General features: G+C 49.4%; 2 protein-coding genes across 2 annotated transcripts in view; one reads left to right on the top strand and one right to left on the bottom strand.

Annotated features, from left to right (window-relative positions):
• The window catches only part of IWS1 (IWS1, SUPT6H interacting protein), a 39,166-nt gene extending 38,894 nt beyond the window's left edge, over window positions 1-272 (bottom strand). The window contains exon 1 of the mRNA XM_021713286.1: window positions 48-272. Coding sequence (XP_021568961.1) covers window positions 48-272 — 225 coding nt within the window. The remainder of the gene's footprint in view (window positions 1-47) is intronic.
• A 16,001-nt stretch (window positions 273-16,273) lies between these two features.
• Window positions 16,274-16,972, top strand: part of MYO7B (myosin VIIB) — an 88,940-nt gene continuing 88,241 nt past the window's right edge. The window contains exon 1 of the mRNA XM_008059866.1: window positions 16,274-16,296. The gene's annotated coding sequence lies outside the window, so the exon portion shown is untranslated. The remainder of the gene's footprint in view (window positions 16,297-16,972) is intronic.

A 16,972-nucleotide genomic window follows, 5' to 3' on the forward strand; every position in this document is an offset into this window, starting at 1 on the left:
GCCGTGGCCCGTGGGCAGGCGGGCGGGCGTGCGGGCCGGCGCGCTACTTCCCGGAAGCACCTCGGAGCCAAGATGGCGTCTGCCCCGACCCGCGAAGGAAGGCAGCGCGCAGGCGCCTCCCCCCAGCCGGCCAATGAGAAGGCGCAGCGGGAGAGACGCACGGCACGGGCGGAAAGGAGACTCCTGGGAAATCCGAGCGGAAGTCCCGGCTTCAATCCCCTGCGGTCCTCGGGGGGCGCTTGCTCTGCCCGCCGTGGAAGTGATGACGTCATCTTAGGCATTCTCGGTCCGCGCCGTGCTTGAGGGGCTTCTGAGCCGCTCTCCCGAGAAATGGAAGCCCGCCGACCCGGCGCCCCCGCCGTCGACCCGCCCGGTATCTCCCCGTCGTGCGGCGCGAGCGGCGGCGGCGCGTGGCTCTCTGGGACTTGCAGTCCGGAGCCCGGGAGAGCGCCGCGGGCCTGCTGGCGTGTCCCAGCGCCCCCTCGAGGCACTTGCCTCGTTCCCCCTTGCGAGAGAACGACTTCGTTTCCGTCTTCAAAGCCGCTCGGTGGGCCCGACGGCGCAGGTCGTGGCTTCCAGAAGGCCGCCCTGTGGAGCCTCGGGGAGGGCGAGGCTGGACTTTCCCGGCCCGACGCTCCGGGAGCACAGGGCGGGCTGAGGAGCTTCCTCGCCGGTTCGTGCTTCCGCATCGGCTGGCGGCGAAGAGCCGCTTTTCTCCACGTGACTTCGAACGCGCGCCATGGTCCCCTGTTGACGTGTGAGCCGGCCAGAGACCCTCCAGATCCCGGCTCGCCATCTCGAGAGTAGTCGGTGGCGCTTAGAAGTCTGTCCCTGCTGAAACCAGCTAGACGCGGAGGGGCATGCCTTCTGTACCCCGAGGGACGGAAACTCCTGGTGGCAAAATCACCCCAACTACCGGCCGTGCCACCGTCCTCCCTGTTAAAGGCTAGGGTGAAGCCACCCTGCCAAGACACTGATCGTATCTGGGGTTCTCTCCGCATTGCAATAGGCTGAGTGGAATTACCTTGCTTGCTCTTTTTTTTTTTTTGTCCTAGAGAAGGAAGACCTTCTTACCTTTTGTGGAGGAGGGTCGCCGGAGGTGTGGGTTTGGAGGAAAAGGGCCTTTTGTTACTAGTGCAGATATATGGCCCTCTGCTAGCCGGTCAGAATATGCCGGCAGAACCCAGTTACAGGTTCCTGAAAAGGACATGGGAAAGGAAGAACAGGCAGGAATGTTTCTCTCTGGAAGTTTCTAATTTTTTTTTTTTTTTACAAGAGAGTTTGTGGGTATTCCTTCCTGATGTAGTGGGGACAGTGTTGCATCCAAATCCTGCCTTTTCAGCTGTGGGAATGACACCTTCCTAGGCTGTCTTGAAAGTCAGAAAACAAAAAATAGTACCGAGAACCAAAGGGACAAAATTAAGCTTCCTTCCATTTGATAGAAGAGACCTCAGGATTTAAGCTCTTTTCTAAAGAGAGGGCGAGACTGTACCGTGTAAATAGAGCAGGATGAATAGAGCAGAGTTCCAGGAAGAGGTTCGGTGAAAGAGAATCTGGTGCAAATGTTGCCTGTAAAGACATTTTACTTTACCAGAGATCTAAGACCAAAAGCCATAAAAGTGATTGGGTTATAAACAATGCAAGTGCCAGAGGATAATTACCGAACTTTAACTTAAACAACTGTGTTTGTGGTTTAGAGAAAGAAAAGATAGAAGCACACTGAACCCACAACAACCTGCCTAGCTCTAGAAGGCTGCAAAGAAGCCTCAGATCTAGTATTGGCACTCAGGAAGCCAACAGTTTAGTTAGTGAGACAGGACACACCTTTCAAATCATTGTAGAATTGAAGCAGTGTGCTTGTCAGTGTAAATGCAGCTTCAGAAGAGTTTTCAGAGCATCTTCCCACTGGCTGGCTGTCCCTCGGGAACTCTGGTTAGGAATTCTGCAGCAGCACACATGAGCCTTTCTGAGTCTTGGCTGCCTTGCCTGTTGGAAACTGCCGTTTCCCCACCACCCCATGCAGTTGTCATACTTCACCCAGTACGGCTGATCCCTTGTGGTAGTGGGGAGGCACCCAGAAGAGGATATTTTCTCCATCAAGTGTACTAAGGACAGAGGAGAGAAGGAGGTGAGCTTGCGGCAGGCCGGGACACCTTCGCCATTAACAGAGAGCCTGGAGAAACTGAGTTCCCTATGTCAGTGTAAGAGTCATTTGCTAGCCTCTTGAGACATGGTGTCCTACTGAGTATGTCCGGAAGTGAGAGGCCACAACATGAGGAACAGCCTGATGCTGGCAGAGTTGTAGACTGGGGAATCAGAGCCCAAGTGGGGCAAGTTGCCAGCCTTCCGTGTGTCTCAGTCTCCCCATGGGTTAAGTGAGGGTGTTGAATCAGATTTCTTCTTCTTTTTAAATCTTTTTTTTTTTTTGAGTCGGGGTCTCACTCAGCCCAGGCTGGAGTACAGTGGCACACTCATGGCCACCGCGGCCTTGACCTCCTGGGCTCAGGCAGTCCCTCCACCTCCGCCTTCCAAGCAGCTGGAACTATAGGCACGTACCACTGCTGCTAAGTTTCTGATTTATCGTAGAGACGAAGTCTCCCACATCGCCTAGGCCAGGGGTCCTCAAACTACGGCCACGGGCCACATGCCGCCTGCCGAGGACATTTATCCGGCCCGCCGGATGTTTTTGCCGCCGCTGCCTGTCCCGCCTGCAGCCGACTCCGCTGGGCCCGCAGTGCGCATGCGTGGAATGTGCCTCGCACTCTCCGACTCCTCCTCTCAGTCTCAGTCTCGGGTGTGGTCGGACGTCCCGAGTTTGCCTGCGCAGAGCCTGCTGTTCCTGGGGCCGAACAAGTTAGGATTTACTTTTTTTGAAGTCAGGAGGTCTGTTTTTTTTAATTTTGCAGTTAGTAGGGCCTTTTTTTTGCCGTTAAGGAGGGCCTTTTTTTCCCTGAAGTTAGGAGGTCTATTTTTTTTGCAGATAGGGGGCGCCTTTTTTTTTTGAAGTTGTTTAGTTGGTTGGGGGTGGTTTCTAGGGAGGTTGCATCACAGTGATAACACAGATAGTCAGTGATCAGTGCTCATGCAAATGGTTTTTTAAACTATAGTCCGCCCCTCCAACGGTCTGAGGGACAGTGAACTGGCCCCCTGTTTTAAAAGCTTGAGGACCCCTGGCCTAGGCTGATCTAGAACCCATGATTTCAGGCAGTCCTCTCACCTCTGCCTCTGAAAGTGCTGGGCTTATAGGTGGGAGCCACCGTTCCGGCCTCTTTTTAAATCTTAATCCTTATTGCGTTACTCAGGATTCCTTTTCTTTAAATTTTAAAGATGTAGGATATAATTCAGGATTAGGAAGATAAGTGGTCATGGTACAAGTAAAATTTAGGCCTCTCTTTGGTCCCCACTTTGCCTGATTTGAGATCAGGTACCCTTGTTGTTGTTATGTGCCCCAATTCCCTTTCCTGGTAGTGTTTCACTTCTGCCAAACCCTTTCTTATAGAATTATGATAAATGTTCAGGGTCTGCTTCTGAGTGAGAACATGTGATACTTAGTTCTTGGTTTCTGTGATAGGTCACTGAGTATGATCCACATTGCTGCAAAGTCCATAATTTTTGCCTGCTTTATGACTGTGTAATATTCCATTGGGTATATGTACCATGTTTTTTGTTAATTCACTTGATGGGCAGAATGGTTGGTTCCATGTTTTTGCTATTGTGAATAGTGCTGCAATAAACATGCGTGTGCAGGTATCTTTTTTTTTTTGTGAGCTGGAGTCTCACTCTGTCACCCAGGCTGGAGTACAGTAGCATACTCACGGCCACCACAGCCTCAACTTGCTGGGTGATCCTTCCACCTCAGCCTTCCAAGTAGCTGGAACTGCAAGCATGTGCCACCATGCCCAGCCAATTTTTTGATTTTATTGTAGAGATGAGGTCTCACCAAGTTGTCCAGGCTGGTTTCGAACCTGTGGGCTCAGGCAATCCTCTCACCTCAGCTTCCCATAGTGCTGGGATTATTGGCAAGAGCTGCCGTGCCCAGTCAACACGTATCTTTTTTATAGAATGATTTGAGTTCCTCCAGGTGTTTTTCCACAGGGAGGACTGCTGGGTCGTACGGAAAGTTGATTTTTAGGTCTTTTAGGAATCGCCTCACTGTCTCCCACAGGGGCTGTAATAGCTGGCACTCCCCCAGCAGTGTGGAGGCATTCCCTTTTGTCTGCATCCTCTCCAGCATCTCTTGGTTTTGAGTTGTTGGTGACGGCCATCCTGACTGGAGTTAGGTGGTATGCCAGTGTGGTTTTAATTTGCATCTACTTGATGACTAGGGAGGCTGAACATTTTTTCATGTATCTGTTGGCTGCTCATATGTTTTCTTTTGAGAGGTGTCTATTCATGTCTTTTGCCCATCTTTTAATGGGGCTGTTTGCTTTTTTCCTTTTGGCGCGTTTGAGTTCCTTGTAGATGCTAGATGTTAGGCCTTTGTCAGATATACAGGTGGCAAATATTTTTTCCCATTCTGTGGGCTGTCTCCTTGCTCTCTTGATGGTTTCTTTGGCTTTGCAGAAGCTTTTCAGCTGATGAGGTCCCATTTGTCTATCTTACCTCTTATGGCATGGGCATTTGGGGTTAAGATCAGGAATTGGTTGCCTATTCCAATTTTTGTAAGGGTATCTCCTGTGTTTTCTAAGATTCTTTTTTTTCTCTAAGATTCTTATAGTTTGAAATTTTATGTGTAGGTCTTTGATCTGTTTGGAGCTGATTTTTGTGTATGGCAATGGGTAGGGATCCTGTTTCAATCTTCTGTATGTAGCCAGCCAGCTTGCCCAGCACCGATTACTGACTAGGTTCTCCTCTCCCCAGTGGTTGTCGGTGGAGGCTTTGTTGAAGAGGAGTTGTTTAAGAAATTGGGATTTTAAGCCGAGCTCGGTAGCTCAGCCTGTAATCCCACGCCTTTGGGAGGCTGAGGTGAGTGGATTGCCTGAGCCCGCGGGTTCGAGACCCGCCTGGGCAGCGGGACCTCGTCTCTACAATAAATCAAAAAAATCAGCCGGACCTGGTAGCGCATGCCTGTAATTCCGGCTACTCGGAAGGCTGAGGCGGAAGGATCGTACTTCTATATACTAGTAGTGAACAATCAATCTGACAAAGAAAGAAAGAAAGCAACTTCCTTTCAATCGCATCTAAAATAATGTAATACTTAGGAAATTTAATCACAGAGGTGCTAGTCTTGTGTGGTGAAAACTACAAAACATTGCTAAAAGAAATGAAAGAAGATATAAATAAATGAAGACACCCTCTGCTCATGGATTGAAGACTTAATATCGTGAAGAAGGCAGTATTACCCAAAGTGATTTACACATTCATTGTAATCCCTAGTAAATTCCAGTAGCATTTTTTCTTTTTGGCAGAAATGGAAAGACCCATCCTAAAATTCATATGGGATATCAAGGCGCTCTTGTATAGCCAAAACAGTCTTGAATAAGAACAAAGTTGGAGGACTCACTTCATGATTTTATAATTTGCTGCAAAGCTGCAGTAATCAAAAAGTGTGGTAAGTGTGATAAGGATAGACTTATAGAACAATGGAATAGAATTGAGAGCCCTGAAATAAATCCTTATGTGCATGGCCAACTGATTTTTTTTTTTTTTTTTGAGTCGAGGTCTCACGCTATTGCCCAGGTTGGAGTGCAGTGGCATGATCATGGCCACCGCAGCCTTGACCTCCTGGGCTCAGCAATCCTCTCACCTTAGCTTCCTGAGTAGCTGGAACTACAGGTGCACGCCACCACACCTAGCTACTTTTTTGAGTTTTCAGAGAGATGAGGTCTTGCTATGTTGCCTAGGCTGGACTCAAACTTCTGGGCTCAAACTATCTTTCTGCCTTAGCCTTCCAAAGTGCTGGGATTATAGGCATAAACCACCATGCCCAGCATCAACTGATTTTTGCCAAAGGTGTTGTCACTATCCAATGGGGAAAGAATAGTCTCTTCAACAAATAGTGCTGGGAAAACTGGACACTCATATGGAAAAAAATGAAGTGAAGTAAGAGTCTTATACCATATATAAAAATTAACCTAAATTTAGGAGTAGAAACTATAAAACTCTAAGAAGGAAACATAGGAGCAAATCTGCTTGACCTTGGATTTTTTTAATTGTTTCTTAAGCAAACAAGCAACAAGTAAATTGGGTTTCATGAAAATAAAAAACATCTTTGCATCAAAAGATAACTATTGAGAGTGAATGGAGGGACATTTATGTAAATCATTCTGATAAAGACTTAGTATCTAGAATGTATGGAGAACTCCTAAAACTCAATATGAAGATAAATACTCCAACTCAAAAATGGGCCAATTACTCAAGCAGACATTTCTTGAAGAAGACAACCAAATGGCCAATAAGCACATAAAAAGATGCCCAAGCAGCATTAGTCAAAACCACAGTGGGGTGGCACCTCTCACCAACTAGAAAGGGCCATGGTCAAAATATCAGACCCTAACAAGTGTTGGTAAGACTGTGGAGAAATGGGGTCTTCACTTGTTTAGTGGTAGGAGTGTAACATGGGCACAGCCACGGTGAAGAACAGTTTGGCAGTCCCTCAGTGGTTAGACAGAATTACCATGTGAACCAAAAATTCTGCTCCTGGGTGTAGACACAAAAGGATTGAAAATGGAGGCCCAAGTGGGTTCTTTGTTTTTCAACACACTTGAATAATTTTTGATTTGTAGAAAATGTGCTAAGGTAGCATAGGGCATGTCTCTATATCCCTCATCCAGTTTCCCCTCATGATAACTTCTTACGTTACCATTTATCAGTATATTACACTTGTCAAAACCAAGAAATCAGCATCAGTGCATACTAACGAATTCTAGTCAGCAGTTTTTCTATGAATGCCCCCCTTCTGTCCCAAGATCCCACCCAGGATACCACGCTGTCTCCTTAGCCTCCCCTGGTCTGTGATGGTTTCTCAAACTTCCCTTGATTTTCACGGTCTTGACAGTGTTGAGGAGTAGCGGTCAGGTATTTTGCAGGGCATCCTCAGTTTAGTTTTGTCTGGTGTTTTTCTCACGATTAGACTGGGACGGTGGCTAGTGGGGAAGAGGCCGCAGGGGTGGCTTGCCCTTCTCATCATAGCATGTGAGCGTGACTTCCCACAGGTGATGGCACACTTGATGTGTCAGTCTGCAGGGCTGCATGACAGATGCCACAGATGCAGACTTGGGGCTTAAACAAGTTAAATTTATTTTCTCATGGTCCCGGAGACTAGAAGCTGGTGATCAAGGTGCCGTTGACAGGGCTGGTTTCTTCTGAGGCCTTTGTGCTTGGTGTGTGGGTGGCCACTTTCTCCCCATGTCCTCACATGGTAGCCTCATTTCCTCTTCTCGTAAGGACTCCCGTCAGATGGGTTAGGGCCCACCCTCATGATCTCGTTTACCTCAGTTACCTCTTGAAAGACCCTGTCTTGGAATAGGGGGGCAAAAGTCCAGAATTTATTTGTTAAAAATTGTGTGCTTTTTCTTACATGTTTAAACTTCAGTCATCTTGAAAGTAGTCTCCACTTGATGCAATATACCTGTCAAAATGCTTGTTCTACTGCTCAAAACAGTTTTTGAACTCACCAATTATTATGCCTTTCAGTGTTTCTGCCATTTTTTGTTTCACTTCTTCTACATCAGCAAAATGTTGTCCTTTGAGGGCTTTTTTCACTGGGGAAACAAGCAAACAAAAGAAGTTACTTGATCCCCCTATTGGGAACTCAAGTCATTCTACCATAAAGATACCTGCACATGCGTGTTTGTTGCAGCTCTGTTCACAATAGCAAAAACATGGAACCAACCATACTGCCCATCAAAGCTGGACTGGATTAAAAAAATGTGGTACATATACACAATGGAATATTATGCAGCCATAAAGAAGGACAAACATATGAACTTTGCAGCAACTTGGATGGATTTAGCATCTGTTATCCTCAGTGATCTATCCCAGAAACAAAGAACAGAGGACCATATGTTCTCACTCACAAGCGGACCTTGAACAGTTATCATCATACTATAATAAAGGGGATGATAGTAGCGGGAAACTGCTGGGGGGTGGGGACTGGCAGTGGAGGGAAACTGCTGGGGAGGGAGGGGCACACCTCATCAACAAGAGTACCTGTGTAATGAACATGTGTGTACCTGACCTGAATGGTGCCCCACACCTTTAAAAACAAATTTTTTGAGCGAGATCGGGTGAATAGGGAGGGTGGAGCATAGGGGTCATGCCACCTTTGGTCAAAAACTGCCAGAATTCAGTGTGGTGTGGGCAGATGCGTTGTCATGGTGGAAGAAACAGTCACCTGTTTGCCATAACTTGGAATGTCTCTTCTGCAAATCGTGACTCAACCGTCTCAAAACTTCCGGATAAAAACTTTGGTTGACCGTTTGATCTGGAGAGACAAATTCTTAGTGGACTGCCAGGGGCCTGCCCTCCCAAAGGTCACTCCATTTTGGAGGGAATCCCCCATCGTACTGTCACCTTCTGAGGTATTTGGGGTGAGGGTTTCAACATAAATTTTGAGAGATACAATTCAGCTCATAATGCTTGGCTAAAGTAGTGTTTTCTAGGCTTCTCTAATGTGAAGTTATTTGTTTTCTCTTTTCTACTCTGTTCTTTGGAAGTCAGACTACAAGGAGAGAGGTGTGGGATTCTAACACAAGCAAGCGGAGGATTCCCTGGGAAATTCCTTCCGTGTGTCTTGCCATGCAAGTGAAACTTTAACTTCTCCACTTAGGAACATTGATCCACGTCGTTCAAAACTAGTGCCTCTTAAGGGGGATGGGGGCATATTCAAGTCTGGGCTTAAATTAACTCAATGCTTAATCATATTTTCAGATTCTCATTATTTAAGGCTGACAATATACATGTTCGTCATTATCATTTTGATCAGGCACCACAAAGAAAACGCCTAGCACGGGATTCCTGCCTTGAGAGGTTTACAATTCATTGGGAAGTACTGCTCTGATGAATGTACAGGCTAAGAGGCGAATTGTGTGACATGGGTGACAAGGCCATAGGAATTTAGAGGAGGGTGAGTCTGGAGTGACCTGTCGCAGTCGGGGCATACTTCCCAGGAGAGGGTGTTTGAGCTGGTATTCGAAGGACAAAGGCAGATTTGAATGGAAGAAGGACCATGTCTTAACCATGGTAGGCTAATTAACTACCATGAAGTTATAATGTGGTTGTCATAACAATTAACAACAAAGACAACAAATTTCAGTGACTTGACACAATTATAGTTTATTTTTTGTTCTTGTCCATGGAGTCATTGGTGGCACTCTGCTCCCTGCAGTCATTCAGGGACCCAGGCTCTTTCCATACTGTAGCTCCATCGCTTCCTCGGACTGGCACCCCCTGCTGGATGCTCTGCGTGCCACCAGCAGATGGAGAAGAAAGAGTGGGCGGGATGGCACTAGGTTTTAGAGGGCCCAGCTTGGAAGCAGAACATGTCACTGACTCCTGTTCCATGGCCCATTCTGACTGTAATGAGGCTGTGGGACCAGGAGGAAAAGGAAACCGATTTCAATGCATATGGAACATTTAAGGCAGGGGTAAGAAATCCATCCCAACACGTCACTTCCCAGGAATGCAGCACTTAGCAATGAGCCTAAGGCGCTCACCTTTGACCTCTCCCAAGATCTGGGCAAAGTGTCATTGTCATCATCACAGTCAGCAGCATCAACATCATCTGTCTAGCTTATTGAGTTAGCATGTGACTAAATCTTGTTTTTCTTTCTAGGACCTCAATCTCCCCAAGGCAATATGATTAGTCACCAGGTGTCATCCACTCTGGTCATGGGACAGAGGACCTCATTTATAACCAATGGCCTAGGTTTAAATACCAGGACCTAAGATTGAGATTTATCCCCTGGATTGCCCAAAGCTCTCTGGAGAGGAAAAAGTGACCCTTCCGTTTTGTGCCCCTGCTTTCCCCGTCCTCCTTCCTTGGACAGGTCTCTGGGTCGGTGCCTCAGAGGGTGCACGGCGACAAAGTGCCGATAGAAATGGGTCTCTTCCTCCTGGGCTGAGACTGTGGCCTACCTGGCCTTGGGACTTTGGATCCCAGGCCCGCCCTGTTTAGGCATGACTATCTCACAGCTGCTGATCTGGGAGGATGGAGTCATCAGGGTTGCCTGCTGACACAGTCATCTCTTTGGCATGTCAGAACAAGATTCTCTAGGGAGCACGGTCTAATAGCCCCTCCCCTGAAGACATCTTCCTGCCATTCGAGGATGCAAAGGGTCAAAGTCGCCTCCTCCAGGACGTCCATCCTGGTCTTGGCTGGCCTCTTCTTTCTCCCCGCCTCAATTGTACTTGGGTGTGTGAACTGTATACATGGGCTCCCAACTGGGGGTGACCTTGTTCCCCCAGAAGACATTTGGCAATAATGTATGAAGACATTTTGATTTGTCACCACTGGGAGTAGGGAGCACTGGAGGGTAGAGACTAGATGCTGCTGAACATCCTACAGCACCCAGGACAACTCCTCCCGCCCCCCTCCCCCCAACAAAGACTAAACCAGTCCAAAGTGCCAGTAATGCCAGGATCAAGAGACCCTGAACTGCACAAACAGCCTGTGCCCCGAGCTCTACACTTTTGAACCAAGCAATAACCAAGGTTCCCGGGAAGTGCTTCAGCCCTGAGTCTCTTTCCAGATATCCCTCTGTGCTAGCACCTCAGAGACCAAGGATACAATGCCAAGGCCTTTCAGACCCTGGGCTAGAGTGAGCAAGCTGGAAAACACCTTCTCTGAACATTTCTAAAAATAAGAGGTGTCATCCATCCCTGGGGTTGTGAGGAGGGACTCAGGTTTGCGTGAGGGCTGGTGCGGTCCAATTCAGGGCAATGAGCAAGCACAGGCCACGGAGTCAGGCAAACCTTGATTCAAATCTGATCTCTGCTGCTTGTGGCTGTGTGGCCTACCAAGTTTCTAAATCTCCTTGGCTTTGACTAACTTACTGTAAGTGAGAAGAAGCACTCCTCATTTGTAGGGTTTTGAGGAAGGCTGAACAAGACAGCACGTGCAGAGAGCCCAGCATGGGGAAAACACTCATTGTATGCTAGCTCCTTCTGAGATGGAGAAGTTTCAAGTGTTCTCAAGAGTAGTTCCCTCTCAGAAATCTATGCTGACAACCACGCCACTTCGTGGGATTAACAGATAACGTGGCTGCTCTAGGCTTGATAGGAAGGTTAGCACCAGGAGAAGCAAGTGACTTCATGCCGGCTATGCTGTGTTACGAGAGCAGAATGAAATACTTGCTCTGCTCGGTTCTAGTTGCTGTGACAGTGGGACAACGGGCTGGGTCATTGGACAGGAGTGAATGAACCACAGGTTGTCTGAGGGACACATTTCAGCTCAACTCAGAAGCATATTTTAATATCTTGGGGAGAATTGCAGAAGCAGCTCTTCACGTCTACAGTTGGCAGGCTATAGCTTGGAAGAGAGCCAGCTTGGTCACCAGTGAGATTAGGAAGAGCCTGCCCTGCCTGTCTCTAGCCTCTCTTCTTGATTTCCAGGACTTGGCGTCCCTCAACTTCAGGAAACCTGAGGTTGCAGGAGAACTGTCCATCAGGGTGTCCCCATTTGCACCCTGTCACTCACACAACAGTCAGACCGGGTCCTTGCCATGTGTGCAGCTTTGGCCGGGTGGGAGGACTTGGCATGTCACTTAAGAAAGGTTAGCAGCTAAGCACTCATGCCCCTGTTTAAGTACATTTCCTTCTGGAATCTTGTGTAATGACAGGATGCAAACAAAGCTGTGGGCACAGACTTGTTCCTTGTGATGTGGTATATGATAGCAAAGGATTCGGTGCCTCCCATTGTCCACCCAGGGAGGATGGGTCCACAAACGATGGAGCACCTGTATGACAGACTGTCACCCTGTCTTCCAAGACTGGTGGGAGAAGTTTGGTACAGTGTAAGAAAGTGCTTGTGATATAATGCTGAACATTGAGAGAGAGAGAGAGAGAGACACTCGGTAATGGATATTATATTAAAATCCTCTCTAATGGTCTGGTAAAGTACTTTCCTGTGTTCTGGGAACTGTCTTAACAAATAAATCGAACCCAAGGAGGGGGTTCATGGAAACCCAGACTTACAGTCAGTCTTATGTTTACCAGTTCATTACAGAGGATGTCACATTAAAAGAGAGAGAGAGCTGTACGTAGACATTTAAAATGTGTTTCTATCACATTTTGCATAAGGCAGACTCTGGACAGGATCATCTTATAGATGGTTTTGTTCTACACAGACTTTCTGCCCCAATATTTTCTTGTATGATGGCAGCAGAAGACGGTGGAAGAGGACCTAGTCTGGAGTCTCAGAGTAAGGGGCCCGCTATCTCTGGGAGTTGCAGGAACTAAAAGGTATCTGTTAGGCTAAAAATCCCAGTAGGGCTTCCAAAATGTTAGGCTAGGGGGTACCTACCATCCGGTGTTGTGAAAAAGATGCACAGAATTGCATAGAACTTAGGCTGGAAACTACAGTCTTTTTAGAAAGTAAATCAGAGTGAGAGAGAGGCGAATCACCTCCTCAAGGTAGGAGAGGCAGCCCAGACGAGGAAGTAGGTAGCTATAGCTCAGAGCCATGTAGACACACCAGAGTTTAACAAAGCAATGGCAAATGGCTGCCTGAGGTTGATTGCCTTTCAACCTTCCCTTTGGTGTGGGGCAGGTCATTAAGGTGACGGGTGGTGGTCTTTTTCACGTCACCACGAAGGGGCGGGTGAGCACAGGTATTGATGTCAGGTGATGGACGGCAGGCAGATAGATGTGTGGGCTGGTCGCGTGATAGCTGCCAAGGTGATGGGGTCTGTGCCGCCAAGGTCACAAGGGGCTGATTAGGTTAACTTGTTTCTTATGGCTGGAGGCAAATACTTGAAATAGAAAAGCGAATTAGTGCTAAACAAGCAGGGGAGGGGTTGTAAAACAGTCATCAATAGGGACCTCTGAGAAATTGGTTCTTTCCTTGGCTAGTGATGAGAGGGTAAGCTAGAGAAGCTTACTAGGCAGTGTCAAGATGGCTGCTCATTGAGTATATCAACCCCATTTTATGTCCTTTCAGAGTATTCCTAGACCAGAGAAACCATGTGCAGCATGAAGCCCAGAAGAGCCAAGTATTGGCCCTGAAGCTGGACAGGATTTTAAGCGCATGAGGCTGGTCAGAGCAGAGACAGACCCTGAAGGGCAGCCGGGGTGGGAGTGGCCGGCAGGGGCGAGGCAGGGCGAAGCGCTCGGAGCACACAGCTCTCCTCCACACGCCCTTCCGGTTGTCTCCCAACTCAACTCCCTGTCTTCGGCATGGGCGTTTGGCTGTCAGATACAGAAGCCACTTCTTCGAGCCATCTCCACAGAAGGGGACTTTAGTAGAAGGAGCCTAGGGACTCCTTGGAGCCCACCCACGGGACGCACAAGAAGCTGGTGTTCTTGTGGGCCCGCGAGGGTCTCCTCTCTCAGGGGCCACAGGGTGTTCACCTCTGCTGCTCACCACTTGACCCTCGTCTCTCCTACCACCTCTTGGTCTGTGGCCCCCAGAGAGGCCCACGGTTGCCGTTGCCCTCCGGCCTTGATCTCCGTTCTAAGAGACGGTGACTCGCTCCCCCGGCTCTGCCTGCAGTTCCCGAGTCCTGGGAAAGGGAAGGAACCTGACTCGCTCCAGCTGGGCCAACCACAAGGACCCACGGGGCCCTTCTTCACCCAATGCCAAGGCTGCGGCTGAGCAGGAACCCCCAGTCCCGTTATCCACCTGCCTTCAAAGCCGTTCGTAAACAGGCTTCCCTCACCTCACACTCACTCCCAGGACCGGCCTGTCCCTCCAGGCTGCCCCTCCCAGGACCCGCCACCGAAAGGACAGACTGAGAGTGAGAAATGCATTTTTAAATTTCGGTATTAAACCCTGACACAATGATGACAAGTGGAGGCTATGTTTTGGAGAAATGAATACTTTAGGTAAAGATTAAGTTTGCCGACTTTGTCTTTTCAGAAACCCAGACTTCCTGGTGCCAGGTATCAGAGGTATCTCATAGCTTGCCTAGAGTGAAGGGAGTTTACAAGGCTTAAGACGTGGTGCATTAGGCAAAAGTTATGCAGATCGCAGGACTTGTGACCGCTCAGAGGGGGTCAAGGATCCCCCCTGCGAATGCATAGGAGATAAGGGGAAGTGCACCCTCCATTGGCTCTAAGTAATGTTATTCAGGAATGTAGAGTCCTTGTCACGCCTTTTTCTGGGGGCTGTGATAATATGGGCAGACATTAGTGGGTCTCTGTGTCACAGGGTCTCCGAAGAGGGTCAAAAAGGAAGTCATGGCAGTCACACCTCTGATTGCAGCACCTCCAAGAGAAAGGATTAAAGCCGGGATTTGAGGGGGCTACGGGTTTGAGGGGGCTACGGGACCACACTCATCTAGAGTGTAGGCCCGCATCCTGTCTGTGGTAAGTGAATCTTTCTTAAACAAATCTTTTCTTCTTTCACTTCTTTGTGTGTTGCAATTCTTTGCATTACTCGGATCTCTGGAGACCAGTGCACACCTCCGGCGTGCCGGCTGCAGCAGTGCAGTGCCCCCTCCCCTCTCAAGCCACCCTCACCCTGTCCATACCCTAACAAAAAGGATCTTGTATTTGCCTCACAGCCCAAGTGCCCCTTGATTCAAGTCCTAGCCCAAGCCTGCTGGGTCTGCTCCCAGGGACCTTCCTGGGAATCTAGTTGCCTGATGACCTTTGTCTGGTCTGAGGCTTCCTGGCGCTCTAGACATCTCCTGGGTGTGTGCCCTGTATACAGTCAACACAGAACACTCCCCTGACCAGACGTTCAAGCAATTCTTCCATGGACTCCAACTGGGTGTCCTATAATTCAATTCAGTCTGATGCTATCTAATGAGGGCTCAGTCCCGTAAGACTGTCCCACATGAAATGCCAATCACAGGTAGTAGGTTGTCACCTATACTTCTGGTTGTTTTGTTTGTTTTGTTTTGCTTTGTTTTTTGAGTCAGAGTCTTACTATCGCTCAGGCTGGAGTGCAGTGGCGCAATCATTACTACTGTAGCCTCGACCTGCTGGCCTCAGGTGATCCTTCTGCCTCAGCCTTCCAAGTAGCTGTAACTACAGCCTTGTGCCACCATGCCCGGTTAATTTTTTTTAAAAAAATTTATTGTAGAGACGAGATCTCATCAAGTTGCCCAGGCTGGTCTCGAACCCCTGGACTCAGGCAGTTCACTCATCTCTGCCTCCCAAAGTGCTGAGACTTACAGCACTTTGGGCAAGAGCCACCGTGCCCAGCTGTCACCTATGCTTCTAACTGACTGACTGTAAGTCTGGATTTCCATGAACCCTCTACTTGGGTTTGATTAACTTGCTGGGACAGTTCCGAGAACTCTGGGAAATACTTATGCTTACAAGTTCATTTCAGAGGATATCACAAGGGATACAGATGAAGAGACGTAGAGGGCAAGGTCTGGGGGAGGGACACAGCGCTTCCATGCCCTCTCTGGGTGCCATCCTCAGGAACCTCAGATATCTGGAAGCTCGTCAAATCTTGTTCAAGAGTTTCACCTACCCAGAGAGGTCAGTAGCTGGTGCTGAAAGTTCCAGTTACCCTCCACTGGGTCTTTCTGGTGACTGATCCCATCCTGAGGCTAGCTCAGGACCCAACACCATCATCACCTCATGAACATAAACTCATATGTTATCAGAGGGGCTCATCATCAATAACAAAAGACACATCACCACTTGGGAAATTCTAAGGGTTTTAGGAGCTGTGTGGCAGGAACCGAAGACAAAGACATAATATGTCATGTTTCATATTATACCACAGCCGGGGTTAGAACGTGGGGTGGCTGGGAGCAGAGCTCCTGCCATGGGCTTCGTTGGAGTCTCTGTCTGGGATGGGGCTGAGCCCCCTGCGTGGTCGGCTGATGGTCACCAGGGACCTGGCTGGTGGCCGAGCAGGTGAGCAGAGTGTGGACCCTGATGGCCTCCAGGCAGCTCAGCTGCTGCTCTGCGGAGGGGCCTGGGTTAAAGAGCAGATGTCGGGAGGCTGGGGCTGCAGGAGGCCTGTGGGAGTGGACGTGCCTGGAGACTGGGGGCAAAGTCCTGCAATAAATTACGTGGGCACAGAACGCTTGGCCACTTCCTCCTGGGGCCCTTCCGTCTCCTCTGTCCCTCACGCCCGACACGCCTGGAGCCCCGGCACTACCTCCTTTCCCGGCTATTTCAGGGAGCCCAGGGTGGAGGGGAAGGGGGCCAGCCAGACCCCATCCTGACAAGGTAAGTGTGCGCTGGAGGCATGTCAACCAGGAGCAGGGAAGGGAGGAGGGAGGGTCACTGGGCAGGAGGCAAACTAGGGGCACAGATCCGGAAGCAAGGTGGGATGGAGAGCTGGAGACCCTTCAGGAGCCTGGGAACCAGAAGCCTCTGTCTCAGACTCAGTCCCCAGGGCTGCAGGGAAGACCCTGGGTGGAGGAGGACGAGGAGGAGGAGGAGGAACAGGAACAGCCGTCCTGGCCCGCTGCTGTGGGAAGGGGACATCCCGGGCAGAGAGGAATGGCAGGTGCTGGGGCCGTCCCCGCCCAGCAGCCCCCTCACACGGGAGGGCCTTTCTGCAGAATCTCAGCCGTCAAGGCCAGCCTCGATCGTGGTGTGAGGCCCCAGCTAGACGCCAGCCGTGCCGTGTGGGGCAGCCGCCTCGTCCTGGCACCACTTGTGGCTTTGCCTCCGTTTCACAGATGCAGGGACTGAGGGCCATAGATGTGAAGGTGCCCACAGCAAGAAGTAGACTCAGACTCACCGGAAAGCCCACCTGCCTTGGACATTGGCATTTAGTCTCCTCTGAACAGCCCGGGACCTGGGGGAGGCCTCCGAGGTGGCCTCAAAGCCTCCCCGGGTCGGGTGTTGGGTGGTAGGGGAAGACGCGACCGAGGAGCGGGACAGCACTGGGGCCTCT

Source organism: Carlito syrichta, unplaced genomic scaffold (assembly GCF_000164805.1).
Source record: "Carlito syrichta isolate Samal-C Ts95f unplaced genomic scaffold, Tarsius_syrichta-2.0.1 Scaffold304402, whole genome shotgun sequence".
Taxonomy (NCBI): Eukaryota; Metazoa; Chordata; class Mammalia; order Primates; family Tarsiidae; genus Carlito; species Carlito syrichta.